Source organism: Polyergus mexicanus, unplaced genomic scaffold (assembly GCF_030449975.1).
Source record: "Polyergus mexicanus isolate NDT 795.1 unplaced genomic scaffold, iyPolMexi1.0 SCAF_10, whole genome shotgun sequence".
Taxonomy (NCBI): domain Eukaryota; kingdom Metazoa; phylum Arthropoda; class Insecta; order Hymenoptera; family Formicidae; genus Polyergus; species Polyergus mexicanus.
The window spans coordinates 3,818,837-3,846,063 of record NW_027223330.1 but is presented as its reverse complement, the minus strand read 5'-3'; the positions used below and the strand labels follow the sequence as shown (position 1 = coordinate 3,846,063).

The 27,227-nt window shown below is 30.1% G+C and overlaps 1 protein-coding gene across 3 annotated transcripts; it reads left to right on the top strand.

Annotated features, from left to right (window-relative positions):
• The first annotated feature begins 847 nt into the window (after nt 1-847).
• Usp16-45 (ubiquitin specific protease 16/45) lies at nt 848-27,227 on the top strand. 3 transcript variants are annotated; one of them, XR_011447437.1, is made up of 16 exons: nt 848-1,179; nt 1,757-1,890; nt 1,966-2,150; nt 3,329-3,491; nt 3,785-3,952; nt 4,863-5,084; nt 8,306-8,568; nt 8,704-8,915; nt 9,331-9,814; nt 10,273-10,570; nt 10,732-11,001; nt 17,554-17,735; nt 24,922-25,114; nt 25,709-25,904; nt 25,983-26,127; nt 26,240-27,227. XR_011447437.1 is itself a non-coding variant. In XM_070302579.1 (13 exons), the coding sequence occupies exons 1-13, from the start codon at nt 1,095-1,097 to the stop codon at nt 24,992-24,994; spliced, it is 2,739 nt and encodes a 912-aa protein (XP_070158680.1). In that variant the 5' UTR covers nt 848-1,094; the 3' UTR covers nt 24,995-25,245. The 3 variants fall into 3 exon arrangements, 1 of the variants encoding a protein (XP_070158680.1); XR_011447436.1 differs by having other exon boundaries at nt 25,709-26,127; XM_070302579.1 differs by lacking the exons at nt 25,709-25,904; nt 25,983-26,127; nt 26,240-27,227 and having other exon boundaries at nt 24,922-25,245.

The window sequence follows — 27,227 nt, the reverse complement described above, 5'->3', positions numbered from 1 at the left end:
GCCTGAGTGGTCAAATTTCAATCTCAATGCATAGTCTGATACGGGCTTAATGTTCATTTCTTTATCTCCGTGGTGACCGCAATACCAGAGAGAAGCCTGAGAGGGGCCACGCCAACGTTTTTCTTACGACGCTTTAACTAGCCGGTACAGTGGCGCTAACTGGATCCATTTTATGGCCGAGCGGAACTACATGGCCAGATCCACTTTCAGTGCCACGGTAAAACGACCGGGTGGTTCATGTCTCTGCTAGATCCATAATTGTGGATCTCAAAAGCAATGGTGTACTGATATACATATTTCATATTAGTGGCGTTGCATGTGATCTTTTTTCAATTTACTATTTTTATTTTCAGTGTAGTACATATTAGGGACATCGATATATGTAATATATTATTGAAATATTGTTATAGAAATTATTAATATGATTTTTTATGTTTATATATGTATATACATGTGTATATACATATATAAAAAATCATTTTAATAATTTTTATAACAATATTTTAATAATATATTACATATATCGATGTCTTTAATATGTACTACACTGAAAATAAAAATAGTAAATTGAAAAAAAATCACATGCAACGCTACTAATATGAAATATGTATATCAGTACACCATTGCTTTTGAGATCCACAATTATGGATCTAGCAGAGACATGAACCACCCGGTCGTTTTACCGTGGCACTGAAAGTGGATCTGGCCATGTAGTTCCGCTCGGCCATAAAATGGATCCAGTTAGCGCCACTGTACCGGCTAGTTAAAGCGTCGTAAGAAAAACGTCGGCGTGGCCCCTCTCAGGCTTCTCTCTGGCAATACGCGCCATGGAACGTTACCTTGAGGGTGCGTATCGCAATACGCGCCATGGGACGTCACCCTCAATATCGAAAATCGGAACGCAGCATCCTACCATCCGCGAAAAATGTGCGCGCGCCTTGATGAGTCTCCACATATTTTTTTTTACGAACGTCAGAATCAAGAATTTGGCTGATTAGCCAGGCCAGCCAGGGGAATCGTTGGCGTGACGAGCACGCACGTGCATACAAGAACAAGAGCCCCTCACGTATACTTATTGTCAGTTAGGCAACGAAATGAGTAAAAAGCGGAACAGACAGCCAGATGCAGATCCTGATATCAGCGAAGCTTCCACCGAGTCATACGAGGAAGCGAGTGCAGGTTAAAAATGCATATATATTCATACGCACAAATAGAACTGGTTTTTATCACTGTAATCTAACCTAATCCTAATCTGATTTTATAGATCAATATTCCTAGATCCAAAAATTTTTAAATCTTATTTCTTTCTTTATTCTTGAATTCTATATGGCTTCTTAGATTTTTTGATTCTTGTTTTTGTATTCTATACATCTTCGAATTCTTAGATTAATAGAGTGATCCGAAAATTTTGAATATATATATAAAATCATGAATTTAGATATGTAAGAACACTCTAAGAAATTTGAAATTCCAAAAATAATTATATTTTGTGATACCCAAAGAGAGAGAAATATTTATTAAATTTCAAAAAATCAATCTGGAAATTTTTAAATCTAAGCAATTAGAATTTTCATACTTAAAATTATAGTATTTAAAAACATAATATATAAATTTTTTAATTTTCAATATATAAATTGGAACCTTGTCTTCTTTTCTCTTTTTCTTTCTCTCTACTTACAAAATCCAGAAAATAACTTTTTCATCAAATATGCATGTGGATATTTTAATATCAATAATATTAATTTTGTATTGATAGGTGCAAAATGTTTGCATATAGCAAAGGCTATCAATCTGAACAAGATAAAGAAAAACATAAAGAAGATTGGGATAATGAGCGAATGCTCTATTTGTAAGAAAATAGAAGTGGACTTCAAAAAGACAGAGGAAATTGTAAATGATATACTATTCGCAATTGAAACATGTAAAAGATATTAAAGTCTAATTTCAAATTATTTAAACTTGCAGTATATCTCGAAGCCATTGTGGATTTGCTTACAGTGCGGAGAACAAAGTTGTGGCAAAGAGCAGAAACAGCATGCTATAGAGCATTATAAGAAGCCCCACAGTGACTGTCATTGCATAGTGACGGACACTCACCGTTGGAGTGTTTGGTGCTATCAGTGTAAAATTGAAATTTGTCCTAATAGCAGGTAAATATGTATATACGTATGGGCACATACATACGCACACATGCATGTATCATGCATATGTGCATACATGTATAAAAATAACAGGAATAATTGATTAATAATTCAAGTTTTTCTGTGGTACAAGTACAAAAAAAAAATATTACAACTGCAATTATACTTTTTTTCCAAGAACAAAATTATTGTTTATTTTTGCATAAATTGATTGTTGTTATTTTATATATAAAAAATATTAAAGTAAAGTTATTAAAAGATATATTTGACATCAAAGTTATGTTAGAATAAAATGATATAATTTTGATAGTGATATTGCTATTGATAAAGTGTGTAATAATTTAGATAATAATAGTTAATTTTAAATTTAAAAAAACTATTAAAAAGTTGCAAAAAAGCATACCCAAATAGTACATGAATGTCTTTTGGATATCCTAAAGATGTTTTACATTTGCAGGATGTTCAAAAGATTTCCTGATGGAAATATATTGAAATTATAATAGATTGAAACAAAAATTGGAAAAAGGCTCTAATATTGAATATATAATAAATTTATTGAAAATACAGAAGAAAATAACTGAATAATTATTGAATTTATTTTAATAAGTATCATAATTTTCTTACAATAAAATATAATTAATTATTATGAGTTTTAAGAAAAATTATTGAAGTTTGACTTTTGAAAACTAATGATGAGTTTACGAAATATTGTGCTTTGTAATTTGCAGAAATTATTATAAAATTGCATTATTTCCAAATATTATTTAACTAAAGATTATTGAAATATTGATAAAAAAAGCTATCGACGAAATTATTTGCTAATCTTCTAAAATTGAACTCTAAAAACTGCAAAATATGTATCGAAAATTTCAAATTATGATGAATTTGTAATATATTATTCTAATATCTGTTGATTTTGCAATTTCCCGATTTACATTGAAATTTTCTTTTATATACTAGTTTTTTTGATGTAATGAATAATGGAAATCTTTAAAGCTTCATAAAAAATTGATGCGCCTGCGTGCGCTTGTGTGTGTAATATAAAAGCTTAATTAAAAAAAAATATTTATTTTTACATTTTTATAAATATGCATTGTTTTTTCTTTTTTCTTTCTGTCTTTCTTTTCCTTTCCTTTTCTTTTTTTTCTTTTCTTTTTCTTTCTTTCTCTCTCTTTTTTTTTTTAAAGTAAAAAGCTATTGGAAACCATTGAGTTCATCAAGAAATGTGCCACTACATTGCAAATACCACAGCAGTTGAAAACACCAGTAATTCAATGTCAAACAGAGATAATAGCTGATGTGCCGGAGAAAGAGAAGCATAAAATATTAAACAATCTTCCTAAAGTTGGGGTATGTAAATTATGTATAACATATTACATGATGTATTTTTTATTTGATCTAATTCTAGATTACATTTTTTGGAAAAAAGTCGTTTTAAGGGAATTAAAAAAAAATATAATATATAATATAATGTGTGTGTACAAAGTATATATAATGATATTTCACAATAAACAAAATTAAATTATATATATTTGTATATACATATACATAATGATATACATATAAATAACGAAAGAGAGAAAGAATATACAATAATAATTAGAATGTCTATAATGGAAAAATTTTCTTAAATAATGCAATAGGGTTTAGCAAATCTAGGAAACACCTGCTTCTTCAATGCTGTGCTTCAGTGTCTAGCACAAACTCCTTATCTAATGAAGGTGCTGGACGATCTGCGTTTACCTGGGCAGAAATTTATCTTACCAGGTGGAAAGCACAAACCATTTGATCCGGAAGAAGAAGTGGAGCTTGTATGTTTAGTTTTGAAATTTTTTTTATCTCAAGGAAAAACAAGGAGATATATTAGTATTAAGAGGTCTTTTTAGTTTGATATTCTGAAAATAAGGTGATTTTGGGAAATTTTTTTTAAAGGAAAGTATAAAACACATTAATTCTTTATGTTTATTAAATAATATTTCAAGTATGTTCTGAATTCTTTTCAAACAAAAATATTTCTTTGTTTTGGCGTTATAGTAATCCAACTGAGATGTTTAACAAAAAAATTATTGTTTGCGACGAACATCATTCCAGCTATTATAGTCTGAAATAAAAAAACCAAAAAGATTCTTAATCTGTATGAATGTGACTATCGCGTGAACCAGAATAAAAAAATATTGAAAAATAAAAAAATGTCAATGTTTCAAAAAAGAAATTTCATTTTTCACCAAAAAATTGGTTAGTTTTGTAAATCGCAAAATTCAAATTTTACGAATAATTGATTTAATTCTAGTTCACACGATAATCACACTCATACAGATTAATAATCTATTTGATTTTTTTATTTCAGATGACTATAACAGCTGGAATCATATTCATCACGAACAATTCTCTTTTTGTGGGGAGACACCCTGGTTGGATTACTATAATTCCGAAATGAACAAATATTTTTGTTAGAAATAAATTCAGGATATATTTGAAATGTTATTTAAACATGCAAAGTTTAGAATTAATGTTTTATACTTTTCTTTAAAAAAATTCGCCAACTTAGTAAAGAGATGAATTTAGAAAATTGTTCGCCTTATTTTCAAAGCGTCAAACTAGGAAGACTTCAATAACAGATTTGCTCTAAAAAATAATTTATTTTACATTTTTGCTTTTATCTTTGCTATTTATCTTATTTTTTATGAGTAATTTCTCTTTTCTATTTTATTTGACTGATAGCCACCGATTGAAGGGACCTTGGAGCGATGGGGCAGTTTTACATCAATCCTTTACGAAACTTTATTGAAAATACAGAACACTAATGGCTATCAAACATATACGCCTCTGAATCTCCTCTGTAAACTTAGGAAAAAAAGTACGCAATGCGTTGACGGAGGGCAACACGACTCGCACGAATTACTCCGACATTTGTTGGAAATAGTACGGAATGAGGATCTTCGGGTAAGTGAAAAAACTGTCTTATAAGGGAACTTCGTGAAGCCGAAAATTCTAATTTTGATAAAACTTAGTAAAGAGATGAATTTAGAAATTTTCAGTTGCTGCCCAAAAACGATTCTAAGGGATGAAACTACCCCTTATAAACAGGGTCTGATAAAAAAAGTCTACCATGTTTTTCTCGAAAATTAGAGATAGGGGAAGACATCCATTACAAATATGTAGGACAAGTATGGGCACATATTTGGATAACCTTGAACTTGACCTTGAGGGTCAATTGAAGGTCAACTTTGTTTTCTTAAATGGAAACCCTCATTTTTTATTGCATATTCTTGTAGCTTATATAAGAGCTTTTAAAAACACTATAATAAAGTATTTTTTCATTAAATACTTTTTGAGTTATTTTATATCTTAATCTGACATATTTTGATATAAAAAATAAAATATCTCGTAGAATATTTAGTTTTCGATAATCTTATCGTAATACTTTTATGTACAGAATAATGAGACAAATCAATTAGTATAAAAAAAAAAAATTGTTTTTAAGGAAAAGTATGTAATTATTTATAATGTATTCTTTAAAACAATTATTTGTCTTTTTTTTACTAATTGATTTGTCTCATTATTCTGAACATAAAAGTATTATCGAAAACTAAATATTTTACGAGATATTTTATTTTTTATATCAAAATATGTCAGATTAAGATATAAAATAACTCAAAAAGTACTTAATGAAAAAATATTTTATTATAGTGTTTTGAAAAGCTCTCGAGATAAGCTACAAGAATATGTAATAAAAATGGAGATTTCAAGAAAACAAAGCTGACTTTCAATTGACCTTTAAGATCAAGTTCAAGGTCACCAAAATATGTGCCCCTACTTGTCCTACAAATTTGATAATGGATGTTTTCCCCTATCCCTAATCGTTTTCGAGAAAAACATGGTGGACTTTTTATCAGACTCACTCTGTATATAGAATGGCTTTTGCTTTTCGCGATATATCTCGAAAATTATTCGAGGTATCAAAAAATGTTTTATACTAAAATTTTATAGTAAAACCACAGATTTCTATATGTATGATATAAAAGTCTGTAGTAAGAACACTTTTATTTAACTATATCAATAAATTTAAAAAAAATTTTTTTTTTGTTTTTTTGGAAATCTTTGAATTTTTTTTATTTTTTTATATAAGAGTAAAAAATAAATTTCAGATTTTTTTATTATTATTATTATTATTAATATGGTTAAATAGAGATGTTACTATGAAAGTTTACACACATGTAAGGGGAAAATAAATAAATTTCGAAATTTTTAGTTGCTATTCAAAAATGATTTTAGGAGGAGAAACCACTCTTCATATATAGAGCGAGTTCGTTGTTTTTCTCAATATATCTCGAAAATAATTGGAGATATCAAAAAATGTTTTATACATAAGTTTTATCGTAAGAACATTGCTATTTAACACATGTTAATAAAATTTTTTAAAAATAAACAGGTATCCTTATCGTGAAATTTTTGTATAAAACATTTTTTAATATTAAATAATTTTTGAGATATATCGGCAGAAGCAAAAAAGCCGCTGTATACATAAGGAGTAGTAATCTCACTCTTAGAATCGTTTTTGAACAGTAACAGAAAATTTTTAAATTTGTCTATTTACCCCCTCTCTCCCCCTATGTGTATAAAGTTTCATCAAAATCAGAATTCAGATTTGCAAGGTTTCCTTGTTACATCTTCTAATCTTATAAAAAATTTTTTCAATAATGCTCCTAGAATTTATTTCTTTATTTTTTGGAGTATTTTATATTTAAAACAATGTTAGATCAATGGTGATAGCTAATTTAATAAATATATCTAGTCTGCTATACTGTTGCAAGAAAGTTAAAGCACTTTTTTTTTTTCTTAAAAAAAGATGATTTTTAAATGGCGGTAATTTTGTCGTAAATTGAGTTAAGATCAGTAATAAAGAATTGTAATGATTGACATTTCTACTTTCAGAATCTTTTGATTGATTTTAATTATCTTTTTCTTGCCTTTGTCTCTTCAGGGGGATAAAAAGGGGTTATTATAAATCTCGAAATGAGATTATTTTTAAAAATCTTGGTATAGCACCAAGTAAATTTCGTGCCCTGTGCACATATTCAGTTTCATAGGCCGGTATTCATAGTCAGTTCTTATTTCAAGACCATCTTAAGTACGGTCTTAAGATGCTAATATGGCTCTGTGATTGGTTTAGGATATCTTAAGAGTGTGCTTAAGACGATCTTAAATATAAGAATTGACTATGGCTGCATTCAGCAGAAAAAGCAGCTTTGCAACTGTTGTAAAATTCTTTAATATGATTGGTTCTTGCCTTTAGTTCCTGCCGGATCTAAATGTATAAACCAATCATATTAAAGCATTTTACAACAGTTGTAAAGCTGCTTTTTCTGCTGAACGCAGCCAATAAATATCGGCCATAGAAAACTTAATTTTCTATGAAACTGACGCACTACCACCCATGTTCTGGCTCTTACTAGCCCGCGATTATTTGAAATTTGTGATGTCACACGAGAGCCTAATTTCTTAAATTTGTTAATTATCTTTAATTTTTATAAAATTACATAATAAAGAAACAATATCCAACTCGACAAACTTTTTTAAAGTTAGTTAATGAATATTAAATGAAAAAAATATGGTACGATTTCATTAAATATATTTTAAAGAGACTTTATTGAATGTGCTTTCTTAATGATAATTGCATAATTTATTCTAATTATTCTAATTTATTCACTAATTACAAAAGCATAAAATCAATAAATTGATTTTATTTTGACGGGAAATAAATCGACGAAAAAAATCATTCAATCATAAAAAAATAAATTAAAGAAAAAGCTTTTTACAACCCATTTAACAAAATTGTACCATACTTTTTTTATTTGGCATTTATTAAGTAACTAAAAAGATTAATTGAATTGTTGGTTGTTGTTTTTTTATTATATAACTTTGTAAAAAATAAAATTAATTGAAATTTATTTAAAAATTCTGTAAATGCAAATATCAAACTTTACAACTTTTCATAATTGATCTCCATTTATCTCAATTTGATTTGCAACAAAGTTAGTTTTTTTTCTTTCTTTTTTTTAATAGAAAATGGCCTCTAAATTTTTTGAGATAATACAGTTATTCTACAAAGATAAATAAAGATTTTATATATTACATAAATTAAAATTTTATGTATATTGTAGAGATACCAGATCATAATTCTGAAAGAGGTAGGCTTGAACGAGAAAACAAAACCGGATTGTGTGGAAAAGGGTTTGAAATCTCGCATAAAATTCTATGGCAACCAGGCTAGCACACGACTATTGGGACCAGAAGCGGTATTTCGTGGCGTGTTGGTGTCTACTCTACAGTGTCTGGATTGTCATCACTCGTCGCAACGTACTGAGCCATTTCTAGATCTGAGCCTGCCCGTCACAGCAGACAAACCACAGCCTCCGCTCTTGAAGTAAAGAGAAAATTCCTTATCTTTTCTGTATACAATAATTAATTTTTTACTTATATAGAGCTTATAAAATGGGATGTGTTATAATTTTGACATCTTTTTGATATCTTTTTGATATCTTTTGATTCTTATACATAGAAGGAAGAACAGTGAAATCGATACTTTCGATATGATGAACACTCAGCAACGCGATTATCAAGCTCTCGATACGTCTTGGAAGCAATTAAAAAAAGAGAAAAAGGCAGCTAGAAAAAACCGAAAGATCAAAAGGCATGAGAATCATAACAATTATACGTTAAAAAATTCGAATAAACCTACGGAAACAAATAATGACAACATTCCGAAGTCAGGTAATTTTGTTTAGCTCTGATTATCAATACGTTTTACTTGTTTTTCATATCATAGACCAGTGTTGGAGATTTAATTGCAATTTTTGAGCCGATTTTTGTGTTTGATGCTCACTGCTCTTCTGTTACTCGCGTATTAGCAACAATTTGCCAGACGCGCCTCTCAAATCTCAAAAGTGCTTACACAATGGAAAAATCAATTTGAAAGTTGCTATTAAATTTTTCAGTTCTGCCATAGTCCATAAAAAGAGCTACTTATGCAAAATATTTGTTTTCTTTTTGTGTGATATAAAATGTTTTGGAAAAAATATTTATTTTTTAATATTTAAAATTATTTTATAAACAATTTTTCATAAACAAAATCTATAATATTATAGATATAAATATTATAATCATATTATAAAAATTTTATTGCCAGAGGAGAGTGACGCTGACATAGAGGACAACATCGAAGGGGATCATTTTCATCCAGAAATCGGAGAATCCGGATACAATTCGGAGAAAGCATCCGCCGTTACTAGTCCTATATCTCTTACTGATCCCCATCATCCAAGCAACGACTTGAATAACGATATCAACAATCTGACCAGTCTGGAAGACGGTAATCTGGGTAACAATGCGGACATAACACAAATTAGACATCTGGTGAACATTAACGTGTTAACTAGTCCTAGTCCAACCGATGTATCGATGACAGACTTGACTCAAATCAGAATACTATCAGAGAAAAGTAACAGGAATGTCGGTTCAGTCAGCTCCGAGAACGAAGCGTCAGCTACGGCGTTATCTATCTCCACGATTCCTAATTCTGATATCATGAGTCCTGAAGTGCCTACTGCAAGTTTAAGCAGCTCAATCGCTTCTAAGGAAAGCCCCACTAGTCCCGTTAATGACTCAGAAAGGTTGTATATTCAGATGTTCAAATGTTTCAAAAATTTTATACAAACGCGCGCGCGCGCACACACACACGCACGCACGCGCGCGCACACACACACACACACACACACGTGTGTGTGTGTGTGTGTGTGTGTGTGTGTGTGTGTGTGTGTGTGTGTGTGTGTGTGTGTGTGTGTGTGTGTGTGTGTGTGTAATTTAATTCTGAAAATTTATTATTGTAAAATTTAGACATGTAGAATTCATAAACTTCAAATTTTAAAAATTTTAACTTTTTTTAATTAGTAAATTACTATTGTATATTAAATATGAATTGTTTGAATATTCCTCTGTTTTTAAAATTTTATATTTAAAAAATTTTACAAAGTTTGGGATTCTAATGTATTATATTATATTCAAAAATTTTGAGATTTCTAGAATAATGAACTGCATAAGTATGATATTGATAAGCATGATATTCTTTTAGATTGGATGGTGTCAAGACATGGATGGCAACTACTCCATCAAAGTACAATAGAAAGAAATACAATAACGGAACTTCTAATGGTGATGATCCCGAAAAACAGGATTTATGTAATGAATTTGGCGATATAATGGTTGGAATGTCTAGATTGGGAATTTCTGAACATCAATCATCAGACAGGTACACAACTAAAGAAGGCGAATGTTCTGTGGAATCATGTTTAAACCAATTTACTGCACTGGAACTAATGACGGGAAGCAACAAAGTCGTGTGTGAAGCATGCACAACTCGCGAGAAAAAGGTACCTTAAAAAAAGAAAAAGAAAGTAATCTCTATTGTCTATTTCTGTTTTCAAAATTTTTAAAGAAATTTAAAACAGATTAATCATATTTTATTTGTTTTATGAGCAAGATTCAATAATTTCACTATCTTATTTTTGCTTTTTTTTTCTTCTTGTTTTAGAGTCAGAAGAATTCGTCGAAAATGGTATGTACTTCGAGTACCAAGCAATATCTCATTTCTCAAGTACCTCCAGTATTAATATTGCATCTGAAGAGGTTTCAAACGCAGAGAGTTGGTTTTCGGAAAGTTCTTAAACACGTATCATTTTCGATGTTAATTAATTTAGCACCGGTTTGCACAGATCATAAAAAACCTCGACTTTATGCGCTTTATGGAGTCGTCGAGCATAGTGGGACCGTTCATGGTGGTCACTACGTTGCTTATGTCAAGGTAAATAATTTTTGACTTATAAAACTGAGAACTTTAAAATAGGATATTTTTAGATTTTATTTATATTAAATAATAAGATATACGGAACTTAAAGTATAATAACTAATAATAAAATTAACATTAAAGCTCCTGAGTAGTCGCCGTGAAACCCCGAGTTGACGGTGGCGACATAGGAATAAAGATGCTGCAGTAGGAATAAGAACTCTGTCCAACGACTTATCATATAAGTAAACTGGGATTTATTTGTAACTTTTGGCTGAATTTTTTAGCTCGCATCTACTGCTCACTGCTCCCCTCTTTCCCCTCGCTCCTTAGTAACGCATCATCGCATCGTAAATCGTAACTAAGGAACGCATCACTTAGTCTCAGGAACGTGCGTATCACAAATGTGATGGCACAATACTCTAGTAAGCATAAAACATAAATATTTTTAATTGTTGTAGAACATACATATACGTAATTAATAATAGAATAATAATTATTTTTATTATTAATACAAAATAAAATATTAAATAGAAAATTTTAATGAGAACTTTTACTACTAGACTAGAGTATTGTGCTATTATATTTATAATACGCACGTTCCTGAGACTAACAGGGGAGGGTGCGACTTTGGTGTCACTGAACTGAAAAGGCTTTTATAGTATAGTACTCTATTAGAAGCATACTTGAGCAAAGGGATAGAGCACAATGCTCAGCCATTTCCAAGAAAATGATTTAAACAATATAGCTTTCCTTATATCTGGCTCCGTTATATCAATTAATGAAAAGGCGGTGTGGCTCGGGCATTAAGCGCGTAGCTATCATGCATCCAGTTCAATTCTTGTCCCTGCCACTCTTTTTCTCATTTTTTTTCCATACAATTTAGCAACGAATATTTATTCATATAAAATAAAATTAATTTAACTAAATTTTTTTTTAATTTGCATTTTTGGAAGACAATTTTCTTTTAATTTACTCACGAAACTGGGCATAATTTTTGTTAAACTTACAACCTTATTATTTTATGCATTCTACTCGATATAAAATGAAGCAATTAAAACGCCACTATTTGAACAAAGTTATAATTTAATACAAAATTACAAATAAATGTGTCAAAACTTTTATTCATCCTTGTTATCACTATCATCAACACTCTCTACAGATCGGTTACAACTATTCGGATGATACTTGTCGTAATTAGTTGTAATTTTGTATTAAATTATAACTATGTTCAAATAGTAGCGTTTTATTTGCTTCATTTTATATCGGATAGAATGTATAAAATAATAAGATTATAAGTTGAATTAAAATTATGCCCAGTTTCGTGAGTAAATTAAAAGAAAATTGTTTTTGAAAGTGCAAATTAAAAAAAAATTGTTGGTTAAATTAACTTTATTTTACATGAATAAATATTTGTTGCCAAATTGTATTTAAAAAAAATGAGAAAAAAAGTGCCAGGGACAAGAATTGAACCCGGGTCTGATGCGTGAACCACCCGCTTTAATGCCTGAGCTACGCCGGCTTCTCGCTAATCGCTCTAACGAAGTTGTATATAAGAAAAGCCATATTATTCAAATCAAATTTTCTTGGAAATGGCTAAGCATTGCACCTTTTCTTTGCTCAAGTATTTTTCTAATAGGATACTACGCTATATAAAAAATATACACTATATATATGTTACATAGCTACAAGTTACCAGCATGTTACCCATATGTCAGAATTTTTATACAACGCCTCACGTTGCAAATCAATGAACTATGAGGCGTGAAAAGTGACAGCCCAAATTATTCTTGCGTGCCATTCCATAATTATTCACTTTATGCTAATGCTGTGACGTGTAACGTATTTGTGAAACTTATAAAATTGTCCGAAAACTAAGCTTAGCAAGAAAAGTATTATGTGAAAAGAACATTTTCCACTTCTTTCGACAACTATCAAATTACATGTTTTCCCATATAACTAAGCTTACTTTGACACTCATTTTACGGTTATTTATTAATTATCAAAGAAAAAGCTTAGTTTTCGGACAATTTTACGAGTATACTAAAGCGATCTGTAGTCTTGTTTCTTTAAAATATCTTTTTATTTAAAAATGGCATGCAAGAATTCTCAGCATGTCATTTCTCGCTTCTGATGTCATCATTCCAATATGGCCGCTGCGATTACTCAGGAGTCTTAAATTAATCTAATATCTAATACTATAACATATTTTACATGATATTTTTTGCTAGCAAATAGTGTAATAAATATCAATTACCTGGCAAGCATTTGATTTTCCTAAAGATTACTAAATATTCTGTTCAATCTATTAAAATAATTTATTTCATTAAAAGCGCGCTAAAAAAGATTAAAATTTTTGTGTACATAAGGAGAAAATAATTTTAAGATTAAAACATTAATACCGGATAAAAAAGTATTTTAGCTGTCATTTATGTTCTGATTGTACAAGTTTCATACAATCTGAATGCAATCTTAATCTTGCACAGTTCGAGACTAGTCTAAGATGTTATCGCACTTTAGGTAATTATTATGTAATTTTTCTTCTAGTGGCAAAAAAGTAAAACAAGCTGAAAATTGTGCAAATTAGCACATTGCTTCCTCATCATTTTATCTCACAAAGTTTAACCTCCTTTAAGCATGCGGATTTTTCAATTTTTGCTTTCTTATAGAGGAAACTTTGTGAGCGAAATAAAAAGATAAAGAAGCAACCACCGATCCTCACTAAATTCATCATCAACCATCCTTTAATGATACTCTATTTATGTAAACAAATTTAACCCGATATTTCAAAATTTGGGAAAATTACAACGTGTACAGATATTTCTTAAAAAATTCAAAATTTTATAAAAAAATGAATTTTTTCACCGATTCTCATCAAATTCAATACTAACCATTCTTTAATAATATTCTATCCATGTAAAAAAATTTAACTAGATATCTCAAAAATTGCGGAAGTTAGCGGTTGCACAACAAATCGCGTACATACATACATACATACATTTTTTAAGAATATGATTTTTCGACGTTTTAGAACATTCTGAACATTTGCATAAAAAACTTGAAAAAAAATTTTGTCACGAAAACAAAGCTTCCTCTATAAGGAAGCAAAATGAACCTCTTCACCGTTCCTAGCCAAATTTAATACCAATCATCTTTTAATGATATTCTATTCATGTAAAGCAATTTAGTGTGATAACTTAAAAATTTGCAGAAATTGGAGCGTGCACAGATATTTAATAAAAAATCAAAAACTTCATAAAAAATGAACTCTTTCACCAATTCTCATCAAATTCAATACCAACCATCCTTTAATGATATTCTAATTATGTAAAAATATTTAGCCCGATATCTCAAAATTTGCAGAAGTTAGAACAACCGCCTCTTTCTTTGGAAAAATTCAAAATTTTATAAAAAATAAACCCTTTCACCGATCTTATCAAAATTCAATACCAATCATCTTTTAATAGTACTCTATTCATGTAAAAATATTTAGATATCTCAAAATTTGCCAAAGTTAGAGCAACCACGTCTTTTTGGTGCACATACATACATTTTTTTAAAAACGTGAGTTTTCAACGTTTTAGAACATTCTGAACACATTGGCATCCAAAACCGAAAAAAAATTTTTTCAAGAAAATAAAAGCTTCCTCTATAAGGAAGCAAAAATTCGCATAAAGGCAACAATATTTTAATTATTATATGAGTAAGATTTCTTTATTGAATTATATGAAAATATTATGGATGCATTATGAATTTAAACAATTTTTTACTTTCTCATAGAGGAATCTTTGTATATGTATGTGTGTACATAAACCAAGAGGGCGTGGTTGCTCTAACTTTCACAAATTTTGAGATATTGAGTTAATTTTTTTTTAATAAAGTATCATTAAAGGATGATTGGTATTGAATTTGGCTTGGATCAGTGAAGAGATTTAATTTTTATAAAATTTTGAATTTTTCCAAAAAAGAGTGTGATTGCTCTAACTTCTACAAATTTTGAGATACCGGGCTAAATATTTTTACATGATTAGAGTATTATTAAAGGATTAATTTTTTGATTCAACTGTACTCTATTTTTTATCAGTTTTACAAAATTATCTTTTTGATTTCAAGTCAATCATTATCATCTTTGTTAATTCAATGTTAATATAATAGCTTTCAATTATTATTTAGATTTAAGAGTTTTTTAAGTCGCTGCGAATCCAACGTCAAAATTCAAAATGGTGGACTTAAATATTTATATTGCAATCTAAATATTTTTTAAGTTTTGGCATCCGCCATATTGAATCCATCATTTTAAATTTGACAATTTTGACATTGAATTCGTATTCAGCGATCTAAAATCTCTTAAGTTTAAATAAATATAATTGAAAGCTATTTGATAAATCATCAATGACCTGAGTCATTGAGACCTCTACTAAGCTAGCAGGACCAAATCAGCAGAATCAAACTGGACCTATTAGATTATTTAGTACCCATTTTGTACTAATTTGTACCAATAATAATAATTTTGTATCTCGTGCCATTTTCAAAAAAAACGTGGCGCTGCTACCATCTAATTAAGCTAGTAGGACCAAACTAAAACAAAATGAAAAAATAAAAATAAGACCAGAAAGGGCTGAATTTGTACTAATTTGTACCACCCAAATAAACTCAATATATTTAGCCCTTATGCTTAAAACAACTCCCAATTGAATTTAGCCCTATTAAGCTCAAGAGAAAAGTACTCTTTCCAATCAGCAGAATCAATCGCTACTTATACACTGGACACGGCATAATTTGTACCGCCAAACTGTGAAGTTTCAAATTTTGTACCCCCGCCGTTCCTTCGAAAACTACCCCCGACCTCTCTCATTGTCAGTCTCAAGAGTAAAGTACCTTTCGCCACGAGCAGAATCAGTCGCTACTTGTACACTCGGCGCGGCATAATTTGTACCGCCAAAATGTGAAGTTTCAAATTTTGTACCCCCGCCGTTCCTTCGAAAACTACCCCCGACTTCTATCCGTCTCAAGAGTAAAGTACCCTTCGCGACGAGTAGAATCAATCGCTATTTGTACACACAACGCGACATAATTCGTTCCATCAAAATCTAAAGTTTCATATTTTGTACCCCGTTTTTTTTTTATTATGTTTTTCAGTAATGAATTTATTCTAAATTTTTTTAATGATTCTACGTATAAAGGTATTGAAATAAACATACGTACTTGCATGTATACGGGTATGCATGAGGATGTATATGTATGTGTTTGTGAACGAAAAACTACATGAAAAACATAAAAAAAAAACGGGGTACAAAATCTGAAACTTTAGATTTTGATGGTACGAATTATGTCGCGTTGTGTGTACAAGTAGCGATTGATTCTGCTGATTGGAAAGAGTACTTTACTCTTGAGCTTAATAGGGCTAAATTCAATTGGGGGTTGTTTTAAGCATAAGGGCTAAACATATTGAGTTTATTTGGGTGGTACAAATTAGTACAAATTCAGCCCTTTCAATTTCTGGTCTTATTTTTATTTTTTCGTTTTGTTTTAGTTTGGTCCTGCTAGCTTATTAATTAGATGGTAGCAGCGCCACGGTTTTTTTGAAAATGGCACGTGGTACAAAATTATTATTATTGGTACAAATTAGTACAAAGTGAACAATTTTTTTTAGGTGGAGGCGTTTAGGAGATTTGAAGGTCATCTTCATTTTTTAAAATGAAAATACTCTAATTTTTTTATACAAATCGATTCTTCGCAATATTTGGCACAAAAAATTATAAGGGTAAGATGACAGAAAAGTGAATAGTTCACGAAATATTTTGTACTTTATTTTGATATAATTTCACATAAACTATAAAATATTTCATAAAATATTCATGTTTACATTCGTATCCTCTCTGGTGTTATCGCTTATACGGATCATAGAATGTAAATAAACATTCAATCATCTTGTACATTTCAATCTTTATGTATTAATACTACATGTTGGGTTTAAGTAAGTATTTAGTATGGAGTATATATATATAAAGTACAAAATATTTCGTAAACTATTCACTTTTTGGACATTTTACCCTTATAATTTTTTGTGCCAACTATTGCGAGGAATTGACTTGTATAAAAAAATTAGAATAGTTCCATTTAAAAAAATGAGAATGATCTTTAAAATCTCCTAAGTGCCTCCACCTAAAAAAAAATGTTCACTTCCACAAGATTTCCCCCTCGATACCATACAACTTTTATTTCGAACATTTTCTCTTATCTCCAAAACTGTGGGAGTTATTCGGGTGGCCTGTCTCAGATGCCTCACCCTGTATATATAGAGGCCATATATTTAGTAAAATATAGTTCACAATTACTAACATTGAACAAAAAAATTATGATAAAAAGATTAATAAAAAGTTGGAAAACATGTTAAGTTCAAGATACTTAAAAATAAGAATGATAGGGATAGGACGAAGAATAAACAATTCAAGATACTTAACTTAAGGATAAAGATGTTAAAAATATAGTTTTAACTGTATAATTTACAAGAAATTTTTTAAAAGTTATTATTAATTTCGAAATTATTTGAATTGTCTTTGTGGACAGACAAGACTCCCATTATCACCTGATGATCACCGATGGAATTTTCTTCCTAAGGATAAGGATCCTAAGCTAGATGACAAATCGAGTAGTATTAGTTTGGATTCGGAAGGAGAGGAAGCATCGGCGAAAATTGCATCTGTTGTAGAACCACCACCTGGAAGATGGTATTATGTATCAGATTCTCGGTAAGTTCTTCCCAAATTGTGTGTTTATCGCGTACATCAAATTTGAACCATAATATGTAGTTTAAAAGAGTATCAATAAGTATTTTTTCAAAAGAAGCTACTAATATAAGAATTATAGGTTTCTGAAAACTTAGAATTCTGAAATCAATATAGTTCGCAGGAAAAAAAATTATTTTCGAGTTAACAAAAATATCCTATGATAGTCATCATCTTTGCGAAATAATTTTATTGTTGAAATAATTGCCTTGCTAAAATAGTTTATGCGTTTTGTAAACTACAGCACACGATCATACTTTATTGCATATTCATATTATATATATTATCTACTATAGATTGTATATACTATCTATTGTTTATAACCTTTTCCCCTTGACCATTCCTTAAACTCCGCGTTTGATTCTGTGGAATTAACCTTCTTCCTTTCTATCTCCTCTCTTAATCTATTTGCCAACTTGACTATGTCAGCCACGTTTGCACGTCACCCTTAATCGGATTTAATAACATCCGTAATTCTAAGACTGGCCAATCACGATCATTCAATTCTTCGGGGGAATAGCTGTGATTGGCCAGAACTATGGGCGTTATTAAATCCGATTAAGGGTAGCAGTAGCAGTCACTGACATATACACCAGTCAGAGTCATGCCCCTTAGTTACCCCTCCCTCCTCTCCTCTCTTCCATATTCCTTCACTTTCACTCTCTCATTGTTCTTTACTATAGACACAATCATTTCCTTACTGCACTGTTCTATCTACTGTTCTTTCTCCCTTCCACATTCTATTACATAATCTCCTCACTCATCTTCATATTTTTACACCTTCGCCGAAATTTGATCGATTTCCAATGTCTTGTTATCCCTTAGTTTTTTCAATATTACTTTCATTTCCTCCCTACTCAAGTTATCTCCTCTCCATTCTTATGTCCCTGATTCCCTTCCCAACTACCCTCACCATCTTCCTATCCATCTTTCCCAGCAATTCCCTAATAAATCCGTCCCATTAATTTATTTGAATGCTCTCATTTACTGTCTTTCTCTTTTCCTCTTCTTATCCACCATTTTTTAAACATATTCTTTTATTTTAATTTCTCGCAACTTTATCCATTTCTCGTTGTCCCTTCTTTTTTCTCCAATATCGTTTTATATCTTCTCTTCAGCTCTCTATATGATCGCCCATCTCTCTCTCCCTTTCTCTATCTCTTTAATTTTCTCTTCTAATTTTTTTCCTCCTTACATTCTTTATCTCACCAGCTTCTTCTTTTCATTTCCTCCTTAGAATAATAGTCCTTCTTCAAAATTCTCCCCATTCGTCCTTTTATTTCCCCCCATATTTCGTCGAACCTTCTATCATTCACCTCAATCTCTCTCCCCTAATGCTTTTCTGAACTCTTTCCTTTCCCCTACGGATCACACTTACTTTTTTATTTTCCTTCCTTCTTATTTCCTATCGCATTTTCCCCTCTTCACGCCTTAATCCATACTATTAACAAATGATGATTCGAATTGATATTGTCTCCATTCTTTCTACCTGCTTCTTCACTTCCTCATTCCTCAATACATAATTTATAACCGACTTGCCCCTTTTTCCCATATATGTCTAATCTTTTCTTTCCCCCTCCATACATCCATTAAATATTATCTATCCTATTTCTTCTATCAATTTTACCAGCACTTTTCTCTCCGCATTTATCTTGTTATTTTTCGATCTTCTATCTCTCGCTCCCTTTGCGCCTTCTCCCCCCTCCTCCTCCCCCTATATCTTCCATAATAAATTTTTCTAAATTTTTATTGAATTTTTAATGAAATCACAATGAAAAAGAATCAATTGATTGATATTTTAGTCTTATTTTAATAGGATTTCACACATTATATTTTCTGTAAAATATTTCTATCAGGGCAGTATCGATATAAGAGTAAGGCACATTGAAGATGACGGCTGCCATGAAAGATATTCTTATGTAAAATTAATTTTGAAGTTGAACATTTTATATGAACGATATAAATCTCGGAATTCATAGAAACCTATAACTCTTAATCTTTTTAAAGAAAAAAGTGTTTATCAATATTTTTGTATTATAGAATAAATATTATCTAATAATAAGGAGTTTGGTAAATATACCGAAAAGAAGACTTATCATTGATGACCTTGATATATATTATCATAGTTATGTCCTTGAGTAATATTCGAAAGATTTGAGCAGTTGTGCACATTATTTATTAAAAAGTTATTAACAAAACAAGATTGAAGAACGAACTTAATTAATAACTTGTGTGAAGTTAGCGTCGCATTTTTTGAATTTCGTTTATGCCGCAAACTGTAGCTCAATAACTTAAAGCATATTCGAGAAAATTTATGAAATAAAATTTTTTCTAGCTTCACATTACTAATATTTTTATCTATATCCGTTTCTTCGGAACAATGATATAAAGGACACTTTACACTTTACGGTCTTCCGTATTCGGATTCTATGTCTATAATTCGACTTTGTAATTATTCAATAAAGACAATACTGCATATTTGAATTGTGCTAGTTTAGCACAAGTCAACGCAATGTCGATTTCCTCAACGTTATTAAGGGCGCTTTACTCGTGAGTGCGGTCTTTGTAATTCTATAATTCAGGTTTGTAATATATGTAATCTGGTGATAGGAATAATATTAATTATCTAAGACATCTCTCTTTGTTATGCATTTATTATGTGCACATAAGCCATTCCATCGCGGTATGATGGAGATCATCAGAACAATTTCTTTTGTTTTTTTATATTTTATTAAACTTTTATCTCTTTCTTTTTTAATTTTTTTTTGTTCTTTATTCTAAAAGTTTTCTTTAATTATTTATTTATGCTACCTTAAAATTATAGGAAATTATAATATCTAAATGTAAGTAAAAGTTAAATAAATTCGCGCGCCCGTATAATATTAAAACAAATAATTTATTAGGTTTTTTTGTATTATCGTTTTTATTTTATTAATTTTGGTTTCTATAATTTGTAATTTTAAAACTAAAATAAACATATTATAAACTTTTTTATAACCTCTCCTCCCCTTTTCAAAGCCGAAAGGCAAGAAATAAGTATCAATAAATATCTATCTATGTAATAAACCCGATTTAGAGAATGTGAAGGGCCGCATTCAAGAGTAAAGTGCCCTTTATATCGTTGTTCCGAAGAAACCAGAAATTGTGCTGAGTTGTGCTAGCCTAGCATACCTTAGATATGCAATATTATTCCTATCAGATAATGGATACAGATAAAAATGTTAGTTATGTGAGGGGTTAGTAAAAATTCCATTTCTTAAATATTCTCGAATATGCTTTAAATCTTTATGTTAATGAACTGCAATTTGCGGTACAATACAGCACAGTTAATAAAAATACGAAATTCAAAAAGTGCGGAGCTAACTTCATACAGGTCAATTAAGTAATATCAGTGTTTAAAAGTGTAATTTGCCAATATGTTTGTAGAAAACGATACATACATGGGCGGGGAAGGGCAAAGCCTCTCGTTATGATATAACAAAAGGTCGATAGATATATGAAACAAGAATTTTATTCAACATTTAATGAATTTAACGGATATATTGAACTCATTATATTGAAAAACGTATCAATTATCATAGTTATCATAGCGTTTATCATAATTGTATTCTTTTGATAAATTCAACAAAATAGTTTGTGAAGTGGTAATCATCGTATACCATAGTGAGGAATGTTTACTCGCATTTCTCTCCATAATCTTTCTATATTTTGTGTGTGGACCCAGTTATAGAATCCAAAATTAACCACATAATTTACTGTTTTGCATGTAATTACTTAATATCACAGAACGTCGTATACACGCCATTTATTCGTATGAATAATAGATCCAACTACGATGTATTGTTGAATGATAGGGAGCAGTGTTTCGGAACGTCGATTTGACTATTACGATGTTCGCTGCGAGAAATTATTCGGGTGACTGACTGAGTAGTTATGCGAAGCAGTTAATAGTAGTAGTAATACCGTTGATACATACCAATTTAAAATGTTTATAAAATTTGATAAAAGGAATCAAAGCAGAAACCTATGTGAAACCATACAATAATAAATCTCATTTCGTATTGAAAGCAGGAAATGGGACGAGGATGGATCTCCCTTCGCGTGAATAATTGGAAATCCATGTGAAACTGCATTATGATCCCATAGGAAATGCGTGGACGAAGGAGGGGCAAAGTCCCCGCGCCCTCATCTTCAAAAAAAACTAATTCAAACTTATTTCTAATTTAAAATTAAGATTAGTTATAGGATATGTAGGATTAGATTTGGATTAGGTTATTTTTTTTAGAATAGAGGCGCAGGGGAGGAGTCCCTTCTCCGCTCATGCATTTCCTGTGGGATCATTATACATATAGTGTCATATGGGTTTTCAGTTTTATAAAAGACGAAGAATTAGGCCCTATTCAGACGGATTTGCATAATCGCATAAATATATGCATAAGGAAATTGATTTATGCATTTGTACTTATAAATCCATCAATTTCCATATGGATATGTTTATGCGATTATGCAAATCTGTCTGATTAGACCCCTTATACATTCCATTAGGCCATTTATAAAAAACTTCTTTTGTTAATAAATTTTTATATATAATAAACAATGAGCAATGGCCATATATTTCTATATATTATGGCGATAACTAAATCCCTTTGGATTTTACTCAAAGGGACGTAACCATGATAACATATATATCAAGGTCAAAATCATCGGTAATGAATCCCTTTTTCGGTATTTACTAGGAATTTTGTTGATGTTGTTGACAGAAGTTCTATTTTGTTGATATTAGGATTCAGAATCTTGTAAGACTTCGGTATTTTTGTTTTTTGTTTCAGAAAAATCATAATCTATTATTAAAATTAATATTTCTGTAAAATCAACTTCAAAGATCGTTTTTGTTTAGAGAAATAGATTTAATTTTCGAAAACAAATCTTGTATTTGCAAATAATCAATAATGTTTTATTCATTTTAATTTTAATAGGCAAATATCTGAAAATCACGGGATTTAAAAAAAATGTTTCATACAAAAGTTTTATGTATAAGATATAAAATAACTCGAAAAATACTTAATGAAAAAATATTTTATTATAATGTTTTGAAAAGCTCTCAAGATAAGCTACAAAAATATGCAATGAAAAATGGGGTTTCCATTTAAGAAATTGAAGGCGACTCTCACATAATCTTCAAATTACTATCCAAGGTCAAATCAATGACATTATCTTATGTTCTCCTCGAAGTCATAAAACTTTTGTACGAAATATTTTTTTCTAAAATCTCGTAATTTCCAGATATTTGCCTGTTAAAATTAAAATGAATCACCGGTACATCTCCCTATAAGAAAAATTTCTAAGTTTTTTAAATTCTTTTAATTTGTTTTATATGATATGAATAATTGCCCGCGTTTAATTATTATATAGATAAAACTGCATAAAAGGTTATACGTCACCAATTTTATTGTCACTTAAATATGTTATGGGGGTGGTTTTTCTGAGTAATTCTCTGCAAAAAAAAGTGAGAGATGGCATTGTTTTAGAAAATATAACAAATTGAAATTTGACATTAAAGTTTGTGTATGCTGTAATAATCTGTTATTTTTTGATTGAAAAAGGCTGTTTACGATATTTACGCGTGAACGAGGAAGGGATTCCGCCGCCCTCCCGCATTCCCACTCTAAAAAAATTCTAACCTAACCCAAACTTATTTTCAGTTTTAATAATAAAGTTGGATTGGGTTAGGTTAGAATTTTTTCGAGATGGAGATGCATGGGGAAGGGCAGAGCCTCTCCTCTGCCCATGCATTCAATAAATAATATTATTCTATATAATAAATAATATATTGAAAGCTGTTAACGCGCGTGTGAACTGCGAGAAATAAGTGAAACTGATTATTGACATATCCATGACCAGCATGTATTTCGTAATTCTAATTTCAAAATATCTATTCCGTAAATGTAAAGAAAAACTTTTTTCCGTTTACTCTACAAGAAGTACAATGTACATAAACTTCATTGTTCCTAATGTTACTTTATATATCTGAAAAAAGCATTAAAATTGTGACTTTAATTGGTTATATCTTCTAAATCAATGCCGTTCTCGGCTTCTTCCTTGCGGAGAATTACTCAGAAGAACTTTCTCTACAACATATTTAAGTAGCGATAAAATCGGTGAAGTGTAACATTTTATGCAGTTTTACCATTACCTTATATATAATATAATTTTTCTTATACACTATACTTATACTTATTTTCAAGTTTGGAAAATAACGCGTTACATGTTATTGTTATAGTTCTTTTTTTCGGAAACTGTAATAATAACAATAACAGTGTAATAATAACAATAACAGTGTTGCAAATTTTATTTGCAACGAAAAAAGTAATTTTGATTTTAAAAAGTAACTAGTCATCAGTTAAAATAACTTCGACATTTTTTCGATAACAAGAGTGACGAATTTAACAGTTACTTTTCACATTATTGTTCGAACTTACGCGACATGACTTTTATGCAAACAAATACACATATAAAACATTAAAGTCTTTCAAAAAGTAATAAACAATCTTGATAAAATTTAATAACTTTAGTGACTTTTATGATAACTTTTATTAAGATCATGCATTTCTTATGAACTTCTGCAGATTGAAATTTTGACTCTTAAATTAGCGTGTCATGGATTTCAAAATTGTATAAAATTAAAGGGATGCAAGAAAGGCGATTTTGATTATATTTTCAAATCTATTAAAAGAAGAAACTAAGAAAACCTTCTTTTTATTTACTTATATTTACTTACCAAATTTAAATATCTTTAAAAGAAAAACAGTTTTATGCAATGTTTTTGAAAAGTTCTTCTGATTAAGAGAAATTAAGATTTAAAACTATTAGCAAAATAATTATACGCTTTATATCGATAACGATATCAATATCAAAATTATAAAGCTTTTGTTATATTTTAATATTAAAAATATAAATTTCTGACAGTAATGATGACTAATTACTGTTTAAAATCAATAACGAATTATTTTTTTAAATCAGTAATGTAAATCAGATTATAAAGTACTTTATAAAAATAACTTGTTATCGTATCTGATTGCAAAGTATTTTCTCAATTTTGCTTATTTTATTATAATTTTTTTCGGTATTAATTCTCAGTTTTCTATCACAGGGTATCAGAAGTAGATGAGAATACAGTGTTACAAAGTCAAGCATATCTTTTATTCTACGAAAGGATTCTCTGATCCAATAGAATGAAGCAAGACAAACCTAAAAATCAAAGGAGACGCGTTTCTGGTAAAAAGAAAATGAAAATCTGAATTCTACAATTTTTATATTATGTTGTATGTTATTGAATATATGAGGTATGTAATTAATGTCTATAATTTTATTGATTGTATGTACATTGTAAGAAAAAGAACTGGAAACTATTAGAAATATTGAAAATTAAGTTGTTTCTTACGACACTAGTGATAAATGTATTAATTACTCACAAAAAGCGTTTTTTTATTAATTTTTGTAAAAACTTAAATTAATTAATACAAATTTGAAATTTCAGATTTTTTTAATTCCCAAATTTATATGAATTTTAATAACGCAAACCGGAATTATTTTGCAGCGTTATTCTTTTTCACCTTTTTTTTCGTATTAAATTAATATATGGTATATAAGTTATATCGTACAGATTTCGATATCTTTGAATTTGAATTTATAAGAGCAATCTGTAAAAAATAAGAGAATAAGAAATAAATCTTTTATATAATGACTTTACAAAATAATTCCGATTTACGATATATTACTTTTTTTATAGTTCTAAGTTATATAAAATGCATAAAGTTTGAAATGTGTGTTTGAAACTTAAAATATTCAATAATATATATATATATATATATATATATATTATTCCGTTTCAAATATACAAGGTGTCTGATAATAATTGTCCTACACATATTGTGCAGATAGAGCGAATTAAACTAAGCAGGAAAGACCTTTACCATTTTGCGATTTTTGTAACAATTATTGAGAAATTAATTAAAAAAAATCGACCAATTCGCGCGAGTATAAGCGCACAGCGAGAAGAGACAACCCCAAAATAGGGGAGGGGCGCGACAAAGTTTTGGGAGGTGTGCTCTACTTTTTCTTCCTTCTTGAATGGTACCTGCCCAATGTCAATACGGCTAAAATCTTGTGTATAATATGACCAGAAGTGGTGTTAAATGTTCTTTTGTATAGTTATGTTTACATAGACATAATATGAAAAGATTTCAACACAGTGAACTTATCAGCAATTTGAGATCACATAATGGAGATGCGTGCTGAGACGGAGAAGTGAGCTCTGTTATAGCTTATAGAGATGGAGGGACAAAGGAAGGGAAAGGTATTGTATCATGGAGTAACCATGTAGCGCGGCGGAAATTTTAAATATTTATATTACACACTTTGCAGAAGGCAATAATTAGTCTGCATATTTTACTTAACGGATTTTTTAGAATATCAAAAAAATTGCCAGTCTGAGGAACAGTCAAGTTCGCAATAGTGGATCTCAGATGTGACGATTCATTTCACAGAAAGTCGAGCAGACTTTCGTTGCCTAGCGGCGCCGCTCGGAACTACGCGCGGACACGTGAGCACGTGGATCGCCATGTTGCAGGTCGCGCTACTGTATCGCGGATCGCGCTTGATGTGATGACATAGACTTCTATATAATACTAGGCCGCTAACTCCCTTATATACTGACCGAAAAATTGACCCCGAAAAGTATGTATCACGTATGAGAAGTAAATATCTACACATGCGTGACCTAAGTAGGAATCATGTGTGTGTATGCTTTGTGCGCATGTGTTGTGTACATACTTTCAGAGCTATGTATTTCTAGATTTAGTATATATAGAAGTTTGTGTGTGACGATTTACAGCAGCCACAATATCCATTCAATTATTCCTGTTTATTTGGATTGACAACAATATGGATTAGAATGTAATGATCGTCGCCAAATTAGGATCAAATTTGGTCAAAACTTGGTAACAAATCCGGTGCCATCAGTGTCCGCAATAACTTCATGTTTTGCCAGCAAAGTCTGTGAATATAACCTGACAGCAAATTGATGGCAAAAACCGAGCAAAGTTTGCCGACATGACTTGACTTGACGTCAAATTGGTGGTAGAAATCGAGCAAGATCTGCGCACGGCAATCTGACGCCAGATTGGTAGCAAAAATTGAACAAAATCTGCAACTTTTAGCCATTTATATAAAATGATACATTTATAAGTGAATTTAAAATCTCAATCGTAAATAACAAAGTGACGATAAATTTTGGTCACGAAATGACCAATTAGACATTCTAAGTTAGCTCTCATGAGACCCGATAATGACATCATATGTTACATTCATGGAAAATAGTTTTCTGATGTTTTTTTAACGGTAAAAATAAAATCAATTACAGTATTCATATATAATAATAATATACAGAATGGGGCA